The sequence below is a fragment of the Lemur catta genome, chromosome 1 (genome assembly GCF_020740605.2).
Source record: "Lemur catta isolate mLemCat1 chromosome 1, mLemCat1.pri, whole genome shotgun sequence".
Lineage (NCBI taxonomy): Eukaryota > Metazoa > Chordata > Mammalia > Primates > Lemuridae > Lemur > Lemur catta.
In genome coordinates this window covers 185828974-185848582 of record NC_059128.1, presented here as the reverse complement: position 1 = coordinate 185848582, position 19609 = coordinate 185828974, and the positions used below count along the sequence as shown (strand labels likewise).

Sequence of the window (19609 nt, the reverse complement as noted above, 5' to 3'; positions counted from 1 at the left end):
CTCCAACACCAGAACCAAGTTCAGTCTTGCAGGTCAACTATCTCCCAGGTCCTAAGTAACAATTCTGAAATTATTTATTTTATTTCCCATCAAGCTTGAAGAATGGTAGGTTTTTTCCATTCTCTTTCAGAGATGCCTGAGATTGAGTGTGCCCATGAATAATTAGTTCACCTTTGAGACTTTGCTCATCCTTAAAATGCATAATGACACCTGCTCACAGCATTGTTGTGAGAACAAAGTGAGATGATGATGATGCCAACTCATACTTTTTTGAGACCTTACATTGTGTGACACACACTTGGTAGACATTACCTCACTTAAAACTCACCACCACTCTGCAATTGAGTTTATTTTCTGGTAAGTGACTGAGCCAGGATGTGAGTCCAGGCAGTCTTAATGACTTCAATAGTGTGTGTTAGTGTCTAGTATAGTGCTAAGCATACAACAGGTGCTCACTATATGCTACTTTCCTTTCTTCCTTTTTATCTCCAAAGAGATAATATTTGAAGCAGCATACATTCTGTAAGAAGATAAATGACTTTTTCAGTGAAAGCCAAAGTCAACATTGGAATGTATCAATTCCAACACTATACTCATCTTAACAAAGCCCAGGAAAATTTATTATGTATTATTCTGAAGTTACACATGGAGAGTGATGAACAGACTAAAACATTCAAAAATGCTGCAAAATTCTGAATTTTAATTGGAGACCACAAAAGCTAAATGAAAAACAAACACCCCACCTGCCACTTGCTTCTTGCATTGGTTACCAGAAGTGGCATCTACCCTGCTCTCTGGCCAGGCCTCCTCAACACTGCCTGGGCAGTGAAATTGCTCTCAGGTGCTCAAAGCTTTCAGGGTTGGCTCAACCATCTGATGAGCAAGTAACTTGGGTGGGAGCCAGAGTTTGGAGCTCCTTGTTCAGGCCAGGCATGCTCAGCTGCAGCCCAATTAGTAGGACCCGTCTGATGCACGTACCCATCCCAGAGATTCTGGGTTAGTTGGTCTGACGAAAGGTCCAAGCATAGGTATTTTTAAAAATCTCCCTATATGACCGTAATGACACCCAGAGTCGACAACTGTTCTAAGCAATGGATTGGGATGTTGTAGGAATGCATAGGAATGGACTCAATCCCTCTACACATGCCCAGTATAGCAGGAAGCCTTGGAGTGCTAAGAAGAAAGGCAGTAAGTACTGGCTCAGGGGGTGAAGAACAACGCAGCAGGGAAGGTTACGCTTCTGGCAGGGTCATTAGCCCCAATGAAATAAAGGGTTTCAATATATTCCTTCAAGATTCTCCCTTTGGTGCTTTGCCCTTCATTTTATTAGTACTATTAACCTTCTGCAAAATCCCAGTAGCAGTAAATGACTATAGCAAAAGCAGCTTAGTGGAAATAAAAAAGGGTGGAATAAAAAAGAGCATCAGCAGTCTTGTTTTCTGGGACAAGATTACAAGGGCCACCAGTCCTGCTGGAGTAGGGTGCAAGTGAGATGCATCAGTGTGATGGGGTCAGGGTGGAATTTCCCCCAGTGGTGCCATGTAGAATGATTAATTCATCATGGAGATCTAAAAGCTTAACTGAAACCTACTCGGAGGTGGGCCACTAGATCATTATATTGTTCCTGCATATCTTATTAACTCTGGATGACTCTTGATTTTCCACTAACACGTTTTCATACCAGCGGCACCCATATTCAAATAGAAATACAAAATGCATTCCAAAGACAAACATAAGTGCATTTTAATTTTCTGTGTCACTGTTCCTCTCTCTTAGCAGAGGCAGTTGAGAATCCACTGTCTTCTTCATGTGGCTCCAGTGGGTCAATTGGAGGAGCAACACAGCAGCCGCTAATCCCTCTGAATAAAATGCCAGTCCTTCTTAAAGTTACACTGGTATAGAAATTACATTCATTTAAGACACTCTGGGTATTGCAAACTCCCAAGTACAAACCTCAATTTAAAAAAATTTATATAAGACAGGCATTGACTATTAGATGGAACAGAAGAAAAGGTTGATGGGATGGAAATATCAGAAGACCACAAAGCTGCTACATAAAACAGAATGAACATGCACACGTGAGAACTTGGGTGGAGGTGTGCCTTATGCATATTTCAAAAACATGCATGAAAGTTCTGGTCATTAGCCCCGAGTCCTATGATCTCTCACACTTGCAGATTTTGCACGGTCACCTTCCGCACACACTCTGACTTCAAACTCTTTCCCTTCTTCCGGTCTATCTATTAATATTCTCTGTCTTCAATTCCTTCCTTTACCAGGAAGGCCAGGATAGCTAGATGATGAGGCTCACCATTTAGAAGGTTCTCTTGCCCCATTCTCAACTCCATTGATTCACTGTCTTTTCACTGCACCTGTCTGGCAAAAATCCACATCTAGATGAATCCAGCTGTCTGGCTACTCATCATCTATAACCAAGACAGCAGCTGTGCTGGAGAAAATCAAAGACTGCAGGGACTGATACATTGTGAATTCTCTCCAGTGACTGCTCATCCTTCTTAGAGCCCACTAGTCCTCTGTTTCCTAATCATTTTCCTCCAATGTGTGCATTTCAAACCCACCCCGCTTTTTTCAACCTCAGGTCCTACCTCCCCTCCTTTAACCTTAGCAGATAACAGCGCCTCCTGCTTCACAGCGAAAATAAAAGACAAACTGTAACTCCTTCTATTTCTTGCTACGATATCTACTCACCTACCCATAGCAGACACTATCAGTGTCTAGCCCATTTCCCCTTGAGCTGCTTGAGGACTCCTTCAGGTATACAAACAGCCCACCCCCTCATCTCAGGTGGGTGTGCATTCTGTAGCGGCTCCGGAGTCCCCAGGGAATTTCAGCTCCGGTACCCACACCAGCACTGACTTGATTATACACCCTTTATTGGTTTTTCCCCTTTCTAATCTCACATCTCCACTCCTCTAGTGATTTTTAAAAACCATCTCTAAATAAGCTATTTGCCTTCAAGTCCTTGTCTCAGAGCCTGCCTCAAAGGGAACGTAAACTTAGACAGTATCATCTTTTCCTCCTCTCTTTCCGAGACTGTGGACTAGGGCCCCTTCTTCTCCCCATGACTCATTTCTCCACGTAGCCCCTGGATCCCCCCCTCGCTCTTCTCAGGGACCCCACTCTGTCAGTTATCACCTCCCAGTGCTGAGTCTTTTCTTTGCCTTGAATTCCACTTTATTTCATATTAATCTTACATCCCAACTTTGCTTCCTTTTTCTTTGCATTTGTCTGAGTCTTATTTGTCCATTTCTTTAGTTTCTATTTTTGTCCATTTCCTTAATGAATATATCTCAGAACTAGCGTTCTTTTCCACCCAGTCTCAGAAACTTTGTAATTTACTATGAAGACACCTAAATTAGGGATTTTTTTCTGATATTTTATTTCATGCTTTTAGAAACATTTCCTTTTGTATTTTCTTTACCTAACTTTGCTGATTTGGTCAGGCCTCATCATTCTACTGCCCCAATATGTGTTATGTATGGGCTGTCTGTATATGCTCACAGTATGGGCTTACAGTTTGTGGGCAGTTAACATACCGTTACATTTAACCTTCTGTAAAAATGGGATTGTTTGTGTCATTGAGACGGTCTCCTGCCTCTAGTCCCAATTTTGTCCACCTTGCCGACTACACTGTGACCAGAATGAGCTTCCCAAAATGCAGGCGGCCAAGCGACTCCCAGAGTTAAACGTTTCCCAATCACACAACAGACGAATTCCAAGCCTGAAGCTGCAGGGCTTCGTTGCTTTCTGTAACCTTCCTGAGGGCGTCTTTCATCATTCTCTCTGCTATATTCTCTCTCCAGGCCATGCTAATTTAGGTTTCCGTGCTTCTCCTTTTCCTGACATTTATTTATCAATTCATTTAGAAAATCTTTATTGAGCCCCCATTATTCCCCCAGAAGCACACCAGATGGTGGGGGCAAAATGGCAAATGATAACAGTCTCCGTTTCCTGGAGCTCCCAGTCCAGTGGGAAAGAAAGATAAATACTCAAACACTTACAACCAGAAGGCCACATACTGGCAAGAAGGGTTGTGATGGGAACCTATAGGAAGCCTCTAGGCCAGACTTGGATGGTCAGGAAAGTAACAATCAAGCCAACACCTAAGTAAGGGTGAGTAGGAAACTCAACAAAAAGAAATGCCTGTGGCTTTCTTTCCCCTATCCAGCTGACAGATTCCTACTCATCCTTCAAAAGCTGGCTGCTCCCAGCGGCACTTTCTCCCACTCCCCAGAAAGAGGTAGTCACTTCCTCATCTGTGTCATTCCTATGTCTCCTACCTCTATCTCTCTGCTTCCCCACCTCTATCACATCATTGTTTGACTGCCTTTTTCCTTTTTTTCTCTCTGAACTGGCTCCTTCCTTTAGTACTCTTCCTCCAGGAAGCCCTCCATGACCTCCTCCAACTCTAGCACAGGCAGCCCTTGTCTGTGTTCCCACAGCACTGCGTAATTCCCTCAGAGCACTGATCATGCGGTACTGCATTCATTCATTCATTCATTGTTCCATGAATGATGTATATTAAGCACCCTCTTTGTTCTAGGCATATGTTCTAAACTGATAATCCAGCAGGAAATAAGTCAGACTAAAAATGTTATCACCAGCAGACACAAGTAAAAAATGCAGGGTGTCCTCTGGGGGCACATAGCCTAAGGACTGATCCAGCCAGAGAACCAGGTCTCCCCGGCCCCCGCGTAGGCTGTGTGAGAGCAGGCGCCAGCACTGCCGTGAGATTGTGCAATCAATAAGCACACAAATGAACGAGAGGAGCACCAGGTCCCGTGTTTTACAGGGATGACTGCAGTTTCTGCTCTCTAAGAGTTCACAGATTAAGGCTCAGGTGACATCTGGGCCAGCAAACCCATCAGCAGGGCCAGGACAGCCAACCAGCACTCCCTGGAAGGTGCTGGAAAGGAGGGGCACTGCAGGTGAAGAAGGAAAATGAAGCCAAGTCCGGCGGAAAGCTAAGCTTGTTCTGGGTCATGGTTAACAGGCAGGTCAGGTCCTTTTCTCTTCCTGTTTCCTTCTCCTCAGCCTAAAAAAATCCCCATGGTTAGACTGTCAGCTCTAATTTAGCTACTGCTCATTACCTTATCACCCATTTCCTATAATTACATGTTGGGCAGCCTCTTTCACCTCTAATTTTAATGAGTTCTCAGATATAAAATGAGCATTGCTGTATTTTCTGCTTCATGCTCATGGAGGTCCTCCTTTGCATATTTTCACCACCCAGGTGTTAGGATGAAGGTTTTGTTTGTAAATGAGCCTCAGGTCTCACAGATCCTTCAAGATTATTGGAAACATGTAAAGGAGAGAGCATATTGAGAAGGCAAAGCTATATATATACCCTGCAAAGGAAAATTTTGTTGATTAGGCAAATTCACATATCAGGAGGTAAACATGAACTGACCCATCAAACTCTGAGCACACCTCATGCCATAGAGAAGGCCAGGAAGATTTTAGGCTTCAACCATGGCTACCAATGACATAGAAAAGGCCCAAATAAGCTAAAATAAGAGGGGAAGTGTTTCCTGGATTCAGGAATATATTTTCTTCTTAACTCTTCATGGTGGTCATCTATTTGTAATTATTGACTAAAGTCCTTTGGTGATTGGTTCAGGGAAGGACACATAAGCCAACCAGAGCCAATGGGATGTGAAGCTTGGAGCTGCTGCAGCCATCTTGCCCCTCTGAGGGCACCCTGAGAATGGAACCAGCCTGGAGCTTGCAGAACTCACAGCCTGATCCTTAGACCAACTCAAATTGGCCCACTGTCATTGTGAGCCTAGGAATTCTGTTTCTGCTGAAGCTAATGTTTTTCTTTGCTTTGAGCTGGATTTTCTATTCACTTACACTGGAAGTTTTCTGATTCATACTCAATAGACTTAAAAAGAACTGGGACTTTATTCTTAGCTTTGTCCAGCTGTGGCCCTTAAGGAATTCATATGAATGCCCACACAGTCCCCTTCAGTGTGTTGACCCACAGTGGGTCACCCCTCGGGCACCTATGCCACCTTCCTGGAGGTGGCTGCCCATGGCCCTCCACTCTCTTCACCTGGGCATATCAGGGGTGCAGCCCCCACCCTGCAGGAGGATGACACCCTAAATGATTTCCTAATTCTTTGCCTCACTGTTAGAGAAGCTTAATTACATTGTTGATTGAAGTTATGAAACTTTCATTTGGGTTTTTATGCTGCATAGGATTTAGGAAAATAATATTTAGATAAATGTAGAGCACACACAGCAAACTCCAGTTACACAATATGAATGGATTTGTACATACACAAGTCATGCCTTAGTCAGGCTGTTTCTTAGAGTACAGGAGCTACGGGGAACCTCAGGAAATCTTTAGGGCAGTAAGCAAAGGAGGGAAAGGTAGGAGTTAGGATCTTCATCCACAGCATCCACACAAAAACCAAAATGCCTCTGCTCAATTGCATTCTTACTTTGAAATCTCTCATGGGGAAAGCACACCTGATCATGGACCAAGAGACCTGGATTCTGGCTCCCATTCTGTCTCTGGAGCTTTGATGGGTCATTGTTCATCAACTCTGGGAAAGGATGCCAGGAATCATTCAGGTTCTAACATTTTCTAGTTCAAAAGTAGAGTAAAAGAATTTTTACCCAGCTGCCAACCCAAAGTCATGCCGAGCCTGACCATTGCCCACACCACTGACTGTGAGAGCTAGAGGGGGACACGTTTAGTCCAGCCATTTTCTTCGGGATGAGGCTGAGGATGGGGGGGGTCGAGGGGTGGGAAATGGGGGTCTGCTTTCTCTACCACGGGCCCCAGACAAGATATATCCTTTCCCACCCTGTTTTCCTCACCTGCAAAGGAGTTGGTAACTGCGAGAACTAATTCTCCCTTTCATGATTGTGATGATCCTCAGTGAGACCATGTTTATAAATGATCAGTTCCAGCAAATTGTCCACATCTGGGCCTGAGAAGAACACTTTCTCCCCCACTACCTGATGGTTTTGCAGCCATTTGTTTCATTGTTGAATTACAGGTTAGCGAATGAGGGCTACTCATCCCTTTGCAGCTGCACTGAGGGAGATGAGGGAGGGGTGTGTGTGTGCGTGCACATGCGCACGAGTTTGCGTGCACGGGCTGTTGAATAAACCCCTCTGTACAGACCCTTCTGTTTTCTTCCCTCAAGTTCTCCCCTAAGGCTTGACTCTGACAATGTGTGGGATGTCAGGTTGCCATTCTCTCACCTAAGCTGTATCTTCACTCCTGAACAGTCTCATGAGCAAAGGCAAAGCCATATGGCCAGCAGCCCCTGGGGATTCAGAGGGCAACCACGTTGTCAGCAATTCTTAAGAAAGATTTTATCCATGAAAGTAGGAAAGTAGGAAGAAATATTTTTAAACAACTTTGAAAAAATACAATGTCTGCCCATTTTTAATGTGTATGCACCACAGCATCTATTTAAGTTAGACTTTCCAGGAAGAGTGACAAGCCTACAATATACTCTTGTATGTTTAATATTCATGCACCATTTACATTCTGCGGGTATTTTAATCTTAAGATGGTGCATTCTGTTTGCATTACGCAGTAAAATTGGTAAACTCTTTAAGGGAAGAAATTGCACTTCAAAATCGTCTCTCAAGTATCTTAGAGGCACTTTATAAATATTTATTATTGCTGCTGTTATGTTCTTATAATAGGAGAAGTGGCTAGTTTACATCGGACTTAGCAACAAGCATGGGGATCATGAAGGGTGTCATAAAAATAATACCATCCATGTTAAATATTTAACGTTGTGCTCCTCTAGTGTCAAAATATTTAGCATAGTGAGAGCAAATCTAAGGCAGAAGGAGATGAGCCAGGAGTACACTCTGCACATATGAACGCATTAAAAAGAAGCCCACACAGTTTATTCTTAAGATTCGCTGCTTTTACTCTAGAAGGTTCCCTTGGATAGGGAGGGGCATAAGGCAAGACCACATCCAGATGGCCGGAGCAGAGCAGCGGCGAGGTCAGCTCAACCTGCCTGGCCCAGGCCTGCCCTGAGCGGGTCGGATTCTCCCCTTTGGAGGCTCCAGTCCAGCTGCAAATGCCTCAGGCCTCCTCCTGGGGCTAGACCTGGGTGCAGCCATGGCCAAGTAGGTAAGAGTCCCGACTGCTGGCACCTGGCTCACCAGATACAACTTCACATATTTCTCCATCCCCTTCCGTCTGGTTAGGATGATGATGGGCTTCAACCCTACACTGCCTCAGAACTGTCAGGGCAGCCTTTTAAAAACCTGGGCCTTCTTATTCAAAAGGTCTCTATGGAGACAGGTTATCTACATTTTTAAAAGCACCACAGGTAATTCCAATGTGCAGCCAGAGTTGAAAAGAAACACCTTTTGAGAGACTCAGTGTAGGTTCTTCAAGGTGTTAAATATTTCAATTTATGACTTTATTTTTTCAAGGATGAAGCATGAAAGGGCTGCCTAAAAGAACACAGAACATTACCACAGAGTAAGTTTGCAGTGCCTACAAGAATTACAGTCTTGAGGCTTGTGTAAAACAGGGCTCCTAGGGCGTGGCGTGTTCTTTCTCTTCTTCACTGCTTAGATCCGGATCAAGCCCTGTCAGGTCTGCATAAAATGCCCTCCTGACCTGTGAACAGCCCAGGAGTAACTCCATTTGGGATGGTGGTATTTTATACTAGGTTCAATATATGCTCAGCTGAAAAATGAGCTAGTGACCACATATCCCTCATTTGTGCTTTCCATATCTTCTTACCTGTATTGCTTCTTATAAATACCTGGCTGTTTGGCTTGCCACATACACCTGTGTGATGTTTTGAAAAAAACCAACAGAATGGCCTGTCAAAGTTAGAGTTCTCCAGAGAAACAGAACCAGTAGGGTATGTGTGTGTGTGTGTGTGTGTGTGTGTGTGTGTGTGTGTGTGTGTGTAGGGAGAGAGAGGGACAGACAGACACATACACACAGATTTATTATACAGAATTGGTTCATGTGATTATGAAGGCTAAGAGTCCCAGAATCTGCCATTGGCAAGCTAGAGACTCAGGGGAACTGATGGGAAAGCTGGTAGACTTGAGACCCAAGAAGAGCTGATGTTTCAGTTTGAGTCTGAAGGCCAGAAAATATCAGTGTCCTAGCTCAAAATAGTCAGGCAAGAGAAGTTTCCTCTTAGTCACAGGAGGGTAAACCTTTTTGTTCTATTCAGCCTTCAACTGATAGGACAAAGTCCACGCACATTAGGGAGGGCAGTCACCTTTACTCAGTCTATAAGTTCAAATGTTAATCTTATCCCAAAACACCTGCATGGACACACCCAGAATAAAGTTTGACCAAATATCTGGGCATCCCATGACCCAGACAAGTTGACACATAAAATTGACCATGCCGTGCCTTATTTCTCACAGGCACCTTACCTGCCAGGAAGCACGTTCATTCCAGAGTGAATGGTGCACGGTAAAGTCATCCCATTTCAAGCACCTGTAGGAGAGCTGCCCACTGTTGTGTGTTACCTCCTGCGAGATGAGTCAGACCAGCCTCCTGCTCCTAATGTGAGACTTTTTGGAGCAACTCAGAGCGTGGGCAGATGCCTCCTTCTCACTGCAGAAGTGAGAGCTCTGCCAAAATAGCTCTGGGACCCAATCCAGCCTAGACTGCATGTCACTCTCTACGTGGTAGATTCCCTGGTCCCTGACCCGCTTTTAGGACAATCCCTGATTCTGGGTCTCTCTCTGTCTCCCTTCCCTACCCCTCACTTCCATTTCTTCACTGATGCACCGCTGGAAAAAGCCAAAGAACTGGGCTGGCTAAACCTCAGCAATTCAGGATTTCTGATTTCAGCTGGATCCTCACTATTAGCCAGTGGTCTTTTTGTTATTTCTTAGCAATTGATCATCTATCCAGTGATTTATTCAACAAATATTTTTGAGCTCCACCTACTTGCCAGAGACTGTGATCTGTGAAAGGTGCAATAGAGGTATAGAAAAACAGCTGGGTGCCGCTCTCAGGGAGCATGGTCTTGTAGACTCTCTGGGGCAGAAGTCCTAAACCTGTCCAAACGGCTCAGTCCTCTGTGGTTTCAGCTGACCTCAATGACAACCATGGGTTTACCATTGAGAGAGGTTACTGGGTCTGTATTTCCAGCCTGGAGGTCTTGCCAGCACTCCTCTTTTCCCTAGATGCCTGAAGCCGGAAGGTGACAGTCTCTCTGGTCCCCATGCCCCAACCATGCTCCTGCCTCCTCTGTCTGCTCTTGCAGCTCCCTCCTGCATTTGTTCTCTCTGAGATTCCAGCTCATCCACCCCCCTGCCCAGTCCAGGAGCCTGGGCATCCTCTTCCATTTAGGAAGACCTCCCATTCTGCATCCCAAGGTCACCAGACCTGTTTATTCTTCACCCTCAATAATCACCTCCTTCCTCTACGTCTTTTCATACCACTGCCTCATCATCAACTCATAAGTAGTTTCCCTGTCTCCAGTCTCAACTCTTTCCCCTCTAATCTGGCCTTCACATGCTTCCTGAAAATACTTCTAACATATTTGATCATGGCCTGCTCCTGACCCAAGTTTTTTCAATGGCTTTTCACAATCCAGAGCAAGGTTTTAATACTTTTTTTTTCTCTGACAGAGGATAAATTTTTCCCCCCAAAATATAGTATGAAGCACTAAAAAGAAATGAGCTATCCTGCCATAAAAAAACATGGAAGAACCTTAAATACATATTACTACGTGAAAGAAGCCAATCTGAACAGGCTACATATCACATGATTCCAACTAATGACATTGTGAAAAAGGCAAAACTATGGAGACAGTAAAAAGATTAGTGATTTCCAGGGGTTAGAGGGAGGGTGGGATGAATAGGCCGAGCGAGCATAGAGGCTTTTCAGGATAGTGAAACCATTCTGTATGATACGACAGACACATCATTATACATTTATCAAAACCCATAGAATGGACAACACTGAGATCGTAATGTAAACTATGGACTTCAGGTGATGATGTTGTGTCAATGTAGGTTGGTCAGTTGTAACAAATGTCCCACTCTGGTGGGGGATGTTGATGATGGGGGAGGCTGTATGTGTGTGGGGACAGGAGGTGTACGGGAAATCTGTACTTTCTGCTCAGTTTTGCTGTGAACCTAAAACTGCTCTAAAAAATAAAGTCTATTTTTTAAAAAACATAATATGAGGAAAGAGTAGATCTGCTTTGATGGAAGCTGTGACAGATGGTAGGAGGAGGGTGGAGAGAGGTCCTTGTCTCCCAAGCACTTCCTGAGACCTGGGGACCTTAGGATTTGAAGGAACACTGGAGACCTAGAGACTCTGAGCTAAATGTCTTAGCAAGGCAGACAAGGGTTCTTATCATCAGGCCTAGCTTTCCTTCCGGACTCATTTCTGGCTGTTCCCCACCACCTTGTACTCATAATATTCTATGCATATGACTGGTTTTCCCAAGTACCTCCCTGCCACGGGATGTCCCTCCTGGCGCTTGCTTGTGTTTCTCCCTCTGTCTTGAACTCTTTACCCTCCCTCTCCAACTTGTCTTCTCCCTTCAAGTCTCAGGTCAAGTGGCATCCCCCTAACCCCGTATCTCCCAGGAGACTTTTCTCATGCTTTGTTCATCCTGTACATGCCACTATGGCATCTGTCAAATATATTATCAGTTTGTGTTTGTGTGCCTAACTCCCACTGCACTTTGAGCAATTCGAGGGCAGGGTCCTTGATGTTTTCCACTTAGTGTCCCCTATAACCAATGCCTTCCTCCACAAGTATTTGCCTAAGAATTAAAAATGGGCTGGATGTGGTGGCTAAAGTCTGTAATCCTAGCACTCTGGGAGGGTGAGGTGGAAGGATCACTTGAGGCCAGGAGCTCAAGATCAGCCTGGGCAACATAGCAAGATCGCATCTCTACAGAAAATAAAAATAAAAAATTAGCTGGGTATGGTGATACACGCCTGTAGTCCCAGCTACTTGGGAAGCTGAGCTGGGAGGATCGCTTGAGCCCAAGAGTTTGAGGTTGCAGTGAACTATGATCACACCACTGCACTCTAGCTTGGGTGACAGAGTGAGAACCTGCCTGAAAACAAATTGATTAATTAATTAATTAAAAGAATGAACAAATGCATGAGAATGAGGGAATGAATGAATATGTAAATTTTGCTCTTACTCTCTCAGAAGACAGTCCCAGCTCCTAATAGGCTGGGGCGGGTTTGGGTCCCTCCCTGGTGAGTTTACTCCTTTCCCCTTAGTTTATTTGACTTCAGGTCTTGACAGTCGTGGACAGTATATTTACAGACAGATCAGCTACAGCAACCCACAGGTGGGACTGGGCACTGAATTTTTTCCCATTTCTCTCCTTGGCAGAGCTGTGTTCCTTCAGACGTAACGTCAGTTCACCCTCAAGTTATTTTGCCTTTATAGTCTCATTTACACATGCTCTTTGTTTACCAAAAGGAATTCCCAGTTGCCTCCTCTCTGGTAGAGAAGGAAGTCAGAATTGTTAGCTTTAAGTATGACCTTTAGAGTATTTCAACAAAAGGCATCCATAGTCTTTTGATTGCCTGGAAGCTTTAACACTTAATCTCCAAAGCCTCAGCTGAGCAAGGGCCATGACTGAGCTGACACCCCACGCCTACGGCAGTAAACCTAGCTCCACCTGGATTTGACAGCTGGGCCCTGTAGAGCCTGACAAATTTCTAAGGCAGGTGCATTATTCCTTTCTATGAATTTCTTGTCTCCTCTGGCTTACAGATGCAGCTCAGAAAAGTTCTCAAAGAGGGTTTATTCAAGCTGTCAAGCTTTGTTTCCTGTTTTGAATGAAGCCAGTCAGCCCCATGAATTTCCTTGTTTCCTCCTCTTTTTCATGCAGTGTCTTATCACAAGTGTTCAGGCTCTTAGAAAAACTTGAAGCTCCAATCAGGACTTACTGCTCCTAAACCAAGCCTGTCTCAAAGTTCACCAAAACGCCTGCAGCTCATACACACTGCCTGCAGTTTTCTGGAGTCTTCCTTCTGGAGACTCATTTATAAGTGGCAGTTCATGGGCACTTGAATTTGTTAAGGGCTTCTGGCTGAGTGTTCTATGTACTTACTGACTAAACTATTTTCCACCAAGGATACCAACCTGTAGATAACTGGCTGATAAATGATATTTCACTATGCATATCTCTTAATTTATATTAAGAGGTTATTTCTTTCAATAATGAATACTAAATAATTATTTGCCATAAAGCACATTCTCAAAAAGATTAAGGTAAGACTGTCTCTGATAATGAATCTTCAGGGTCTTTCACATACAAGTAAATAGTAACAAGATCAGAGCCACTAAAATAAACAAATGTCAAATTTCTTAGACATATGGTGAACAATGACAACCTTTATCTCCCGAGTCAGATGACTAGGGAGAACCAGAAAAACTCAGACACTGGTAGCGTTCAGTGTCTTTGAAACAGCCCTCCAACACACCAGCTTTGACTCTCACACCATCGGGCCCCCCAGGCTGCAGTCGCTTACCCACCCCTAGTTACTCCCTCTCATTCCATGAAAATGTTAGCTCCTGTCTCATTGGCACCCTCTCCATATTAGTTTTGCCATAATTTTTAGTGATTTCAGTGACCCCAAAGATGATCATTCCCTGTACCTTCTTCATCTCTCAGTTTCTCAGCTTCCTCTCCCCCCCCCCCCCATCTTATCTTCAGTTCAACCTCAACCACTGTCTCCCAATGGACATGCACTAGACTTTGTCACTACCAATAACAGAACCTTTCCTTAACCTCAATTTCAAACATTCCCTTCCCAACCACTACTTTCTATCCTCCCAACCACTGTCTCTAATGTTCTGACTTCAACAATTCCTTGGTCCCTCTGGGACGTACAATCCTTGCTTTGCCTGGATCCCAGGACTTGCTTCTCTCCTGATCTCTTCCTATGGCACTGGCTACTTATTTTCATCTTCTTTGTTGGGTCTTCCTTAGTTCCCCAGTTTCTTAATGTTGCCTTTCCTAGTTCACAGCCTTGTGCCTCTGTTTCTGTACTGTCCATACTCCTGCCCTAGTGTTCTCATCTGGGATCACAGCTTGAACATCTGCATGTTGATGACTCCCAAGTTTATATATCCAGACCAACTCTCTCTTCAACTTGAGATCCACATATCCATTTGCCTATTTGACAACTTTTCTTAGATGCCTAATACGTATCTTAAACTTAGTATGTCCAAATCACTCTACTAATCTCCCCTCTCCCTAAATCTCTTTTCCCTCATTCTTTCACATCTCATTTACTAGTAACTCCATTCCTTTTGTGGCTCAGGCAAAACCCCCTAGAGTCATCTTTGACTTTGCTCTTTCCTCTCATATGCCACGTGGAATCCAATAGAAAATCTTCCAGGTTCTCCCTTCAAAACACAGTCATAATCTGGCCTTTTCTCACTGCTTCCTCAGTCACCATGCTGGTCTAGGCCCTCTTAGGTCACGGGAATAGTTCTGATGGTGTTGAATGGTCTCAATGCCAAGGCTGCCTTTCCCCGTGTCTGAGGGTGTCTGGAAGTCTCGTGCCTCCCCACGTCACACACTCAGATTTCACCATTTCAGAGTCACCTCTATACTGTTAAAATTGCCAACTTTCCTTAGTTTTCTTTAAAAATTTACGTTTTATGGAAGGCATAACAATTTTTATTTATTAATTATATATACGTATATATGTGTGTGTATCTCACTTTGCCTGCCAAGTATTTAAGTCAGATTATAAAATACATAAAATGAATAATAATATAGAAAAATTTATGAGGTGAAGGGAGAATAAGGACAGATAGAAAAAAATTCAGGTGAATGGAAGGAGGGGGTGAGCTGAGCACATAAATGCACATAAATGCACACCGCGCATCCTTCACACTCGCTAAATGGGGGCACCACGTGAGTCCCTGCCTCTGACCTGTGCTTTAGTATCAGGCTGCTTTCTGCCTGACGGGTCCCCACAAGGCATCATGAGCACAGTGGGTCCCTGGAACTAGAGAGGAAGAGGGCCCCCCAGGCAGGGAAAGGCTCAGAAGGAGAAGTGGGGCAATGCTGGCCAGGAAGTCTCCTCCTCACCTGAGACTGGATCCTGACTTGTACCACCAGCACCCCCTGGGGTCCCCCCAGCCTCCCACCTTCCAGCCCATCCCCAGGCAACACCTGAGTACTTACCAAGACCCAAGCAAGAAACTCTGAGTCCTGATTTTCCAAGATTCCTAGAAGAAAAAGAAACCAACATATGGTCATCACTTCCTCTGGTGAAACTATACACATGCAACTATGAATATGATCTCTCACATCTCCCATGATTTTTGACAAGGGCTGCGGTAGAGGCAGGGCTGCAGACACAGGCTGTGGTCTTGGGAACAATCTCCCTCTCATGCCACTCGGGCATAGGAAGCTCAAGTCTGCTCAGCCTCAGCATGAGTACACAACGTTCCCCATAAAACAAAGTTTTCAATCCCAAATTGTCTTCTTTATAAGTTTGTTTACACATTTATTGGCTTCCTCTCTCCTTCTGGAATGTGAGTTCCTTGAAAGCAAGGAACTTTACCTTATTCACCAACCATTCATTCATTATTCATCAACTAAGCCTGACTCACAGTAGACCCTTAATAAATATTTTTGACCTATTGACTAACAAACTGATTGCTAAAACAGAATATTACTTCTAACTGATGGGGATTATTAAAAGAACAAACACAAAATGATCTTTCAGGTTATATTTACTATGTTAAATATATTTCTTTATACAAAGCTATGACAGGAAGTTCAGATCGTCATTTTAAAAGGTTTCTTCCTTTTTTCTCTGTTTTCATTCCCAAAAGTTTATCAAGGAAAAGAAATATATTTTTGCTTTCTAAATAGAGATAGAGCTAAGAGCTCTAGTATTCACTTGCCTATAAGCCTCTGTGGAGATCCATACTTGACCAATTTTTCTGTCTCCTGACTAACATCTGTCAGAGAAGAAACCAAACTCTTAGAGAAGGGATTCCTTACAGCATTAGTGTAGGGGTCCAAAGTGAGGAGGCAAAGCTGAAATAATTGCAACATTGCAGAAAAGTGCATCCCTTATTCTCCGGTGAGACACCCTATAAGAATACAACTCCCTCCCTCGTTTCTACCCCAGATGAATGAATACATATAAAACTTTCCACAGCACAACTTCCCCAAGTTCTCCTTCAGTTCATCATCACTTTCAGCTTCTTTAGAGTTAGCAATTACTACTCTCCTTTTTGCATCATATTTCCTTCTTCCGTTTATTATTGTTGTCTATAAAATGCTACCTAAGCAACACATTTAATTTCACAGCATCATCAAAAGAACATTGCAATGCAAAGAGCTGAAAGAGCTGGGTTTTTGACAAATTGTCACAACCAGCTGGGTGACCTTGTGGAAACTGCTCCTTTTTTATGGGGTTCAATTTCTTCATTAGTAAGATGAAATGCCGATGCCTGTGCCATTCGGTCGCTTCACTGCTGTGGGGCCAGAATGTGGGATTGGATGCTCAAGTGCTGCACAGTGCACAAATGCAAGGCATAAAGATTCCTGGTACCTTCTGACTTTGCTCACCCCTCTGTTCACCCTCTCACAGATGTGGCATTAAATTTTTCCATATGGATATGGATATGGATATGTCCAACTGGAAGAAAACTGTTGCATAAAGATGCATGTGAAAAATATTTTGACTTGCTCAGTAGGAGAAAAATAATTAGATCTCTCCTATGAAAATGATTTTCATAAGAAAATATCTTTTAGCAGTTTTTCAGACATCCATAAGATGTGCAACGAGAAGACCTTCCTTTGTAGTCTGAAAGTCTGCTAATTTTAAAGGATAGAAATCTGGAGTAAAAGCTATGTTGGGAGGAGAATTAAAAAAGTCTAAAAACAAATCAAAACAAAACAAGCAAAAAAAAAGGGGGGTAAGGAATAACTTAGTCTTCCAGGGAGAAACATTCAACACTGACGAATCAGTAAATATTTATTGAGTGGTAACCATATTCCAGACAATGCACAAGGTCATGGCAATACAGAGAGTAATAAGCCATGGGTTAGAGCCTTAAGGAGCTTAGAGTCCAGTGAGGGACACAGAAAAGCAAACGTGCAATTAGGGCACAGTGGGGCATGTCCTACTGTGAAGATCTTTGGGCTCACATGGCGTGGGGGCTACCTCAGGCTTGTGTTTACGGAACTCTGTGGCTGTCATGGGGAAAAGGAGCTAGATAGGGGTTTTCTGTAATTTTAATATCTTTTAGTGATTTTTGAAAACAACAGGGAGGAGTGGCTCAGGGCAGAACACTATGCAGCGCAAGACAGTTCTGAGGCTAAGGCTTCATAGTCCAGAGATTTTTCTAACAAACACAAAGAAGGCAAGGTTAAGTCACTGGGTACATAACCAATGAGGAGACCTGCTCTACCTTCCTTATGACAGTGACTGAAGGAGCTAGGGATCACTGTTGTTGGTTTGGAAGACCGAACTTGAGAATTGTCAGCAAAAACAAACTGCAGAGTAGCAAGTTCTAAATATGTCCCATTTTCTTGCCACGCCCGTTTAAACACCCAGGACAGCTTTTCTGGAATGAAAGTCTTAGAATATTTTAAAATATAAGAAAAGTTCAATTATAGACAAATACTGATAAAGTGGTGATACGTCTCCACTTTGAGCTTTGGTGTTTTTGTTTTCCTTAACTCTTCATTTCCTTTAATTCTTTCTCTAAATATCTTCAACCTCTACTAGAGAGGATGCTTACCAAATTCAGGTGGTCATTTTTAAAGAGAGAGGCATTTTCTGTGCATGAGAGATATCTGGGTTTATAAGTGCATTGTCCTTACTTAGCCCAGATATAAGTCTCTTTGTGAGACCTGCACCACTTAAAGCACTTTTAACAAATGATGGCGCCACTCACTTTGCAGATGCAGAAGGTAGGAGGAACCAGCCACCCCCAGTGCAGGCCATGGAATCCCAACACGATTTATGTTATTCCTAATTGGCACATCTGCCTCTTCCGCCTCTATCCATGTCTGCACAATACCAAGTGGAGATGTGGCAATTGTCCAGGTACTCTGATCCACTTAAGCTCTGTTGTGTAATAGGAGCCCACATATTTCACACATTTGATCTAATGAGTTTAAAAGGTATCATTCAGTAGCTTGTCTGTGGCTATAACATCAAATAATGACCAAGTTTACCAATCATGCTAGACTATAACACACACTGGAACCTTCATCTCATGAATATGGAATTTTCATGAACCCCTCATGATCTTATTTGACACTGCACAACACAACAACTTTATATAATTTCATTTTATTTCTTAATTCCTCAGTGTTCACATGAGTGGGACTACCTAAAAATTCTGTAAGCACATCAAATTCCTATTAGATTGAATTCCTTTCCCTTTTGATTCAAAATAGTTTCTCTACACAGGTTTACCTATTTTATCTGTGTCAGATATACCAGAAGGAAGTCTCACTGTGTTCATTTTTAGTAACTGCTCCTGTTCAACTCAAAATAAAAGCTCCTCTTTCTCAGGTGAACCCGAACTGCTCTGCTGCTAATATTAGAAATGAATGACATCAATATGGGAGCATTGAAAGGACACTTAGTTTTTTCAGTCAAATTTTGGAAATCCTAAATTCTAAAGCTTCAGTGAAGAGTTATCTGGAGAACTGATACAGATTCTTGAGAACTCAAAGGTTGTGTTTCCCCTTTCTTTCTGAAGGCAGACTGTCCACTCAGCTAGTACGTGGCTGAGCTTATTTTAGGGCCACAGTCAGTTCCATGGAAGAGGCATCAAATGTGAGTCCTCGTTTTATCTTATGGAGCAGCCACCAGACCCTTTTTGCTTTTAAGGCACTAACAGAGTAGTGAGAACTAAAATCAAGTGTCTCTTAGGCTCAGTGTCACAGGCCACTCTGATGTTCACAGTTCCTTTACAAGTCAGAGGTTAAAAGCACAAGATTAGTAGCCAAAATGTGGTTGTTTTAAATTGCTTGTTTCTGAATGTATATGTCTTAGACCTTATTCACAGTTTTTAACTTCTGGGAAGAGAGGAGTAGTTAGCTAAAATATGTGCCTTGCATTTGACCAAGAAAGAAGCATATGCAAGGGGCAAAATCCTTGATTTACAGGTTGACACCAGGGGAATGGCCTGAAAGCATATGTACGGGGCTCCAGCGGCTGTGTCAGGCTGGCAGAAACAAGCTGGGTTTGACCCGGTTTTCACATGGTCAGGTAATTACATCTTTTGCCATCTCACTCTATTTGCACATCTTTCTGATCCTTCTAAATCACACCCTGCTGTGTGTCATGTCTTACCTGGAAATTACTTGTCAAATGTGGGGTTTGGGGTTTGTGTGTTTTTGTTTTTGTTTTTTTAAAGAAATGTATGTTTCCCTTGATATAAACTTTAAAAAAAACAAACAACAACAACAACAAAGAAATATAAGTTTAACCTTTTTCAAAAAATCCAGAGCAGAAAGCATGTTCATTTGTCATGTTTTGACAAGTTTTGATAGTTTTGATGGTTGCATGAGAATGTCCATTTTGACAGTCATGTCAAAGTGACTACAGAGGGTTTCATTTCCTTATGAGGCATTGCTCA

General features: G+C 43.1%; 1 protein-coding gene across 3 annotated transcripts in view; it reads right to left on the bottom strand.

The window, feature by feature from the left end:
• KCNAB1 (potassium voltage-gated channel subfamily A regulatory beta subunit 1) overlaps positions 1-19609 on the bottom strand; it is a 351971-nt gene that overhangs the window by 90259 nt on the left and 242103 nt on the right. For 2 of the 3 annotated variants that reach the window (XM_045539527.1, XM_045539524.1), the window contains exon 2: positions 15177-15220. Coding sequence is in view for 1 of the 3 variants with exons in the window: in XM_045539524.1 (XP_045395480.1) it covers positions 15177-15220 (44 nt within the window). In the remaining 2 variants the exon portion in view is untranslated. Of the gene's footprint in view, positions 1-15176; positions 15221-19609 lie in introns of those variants that run through there. The other variant, XM_045539526.1, reaches the window with a different exon arrangement.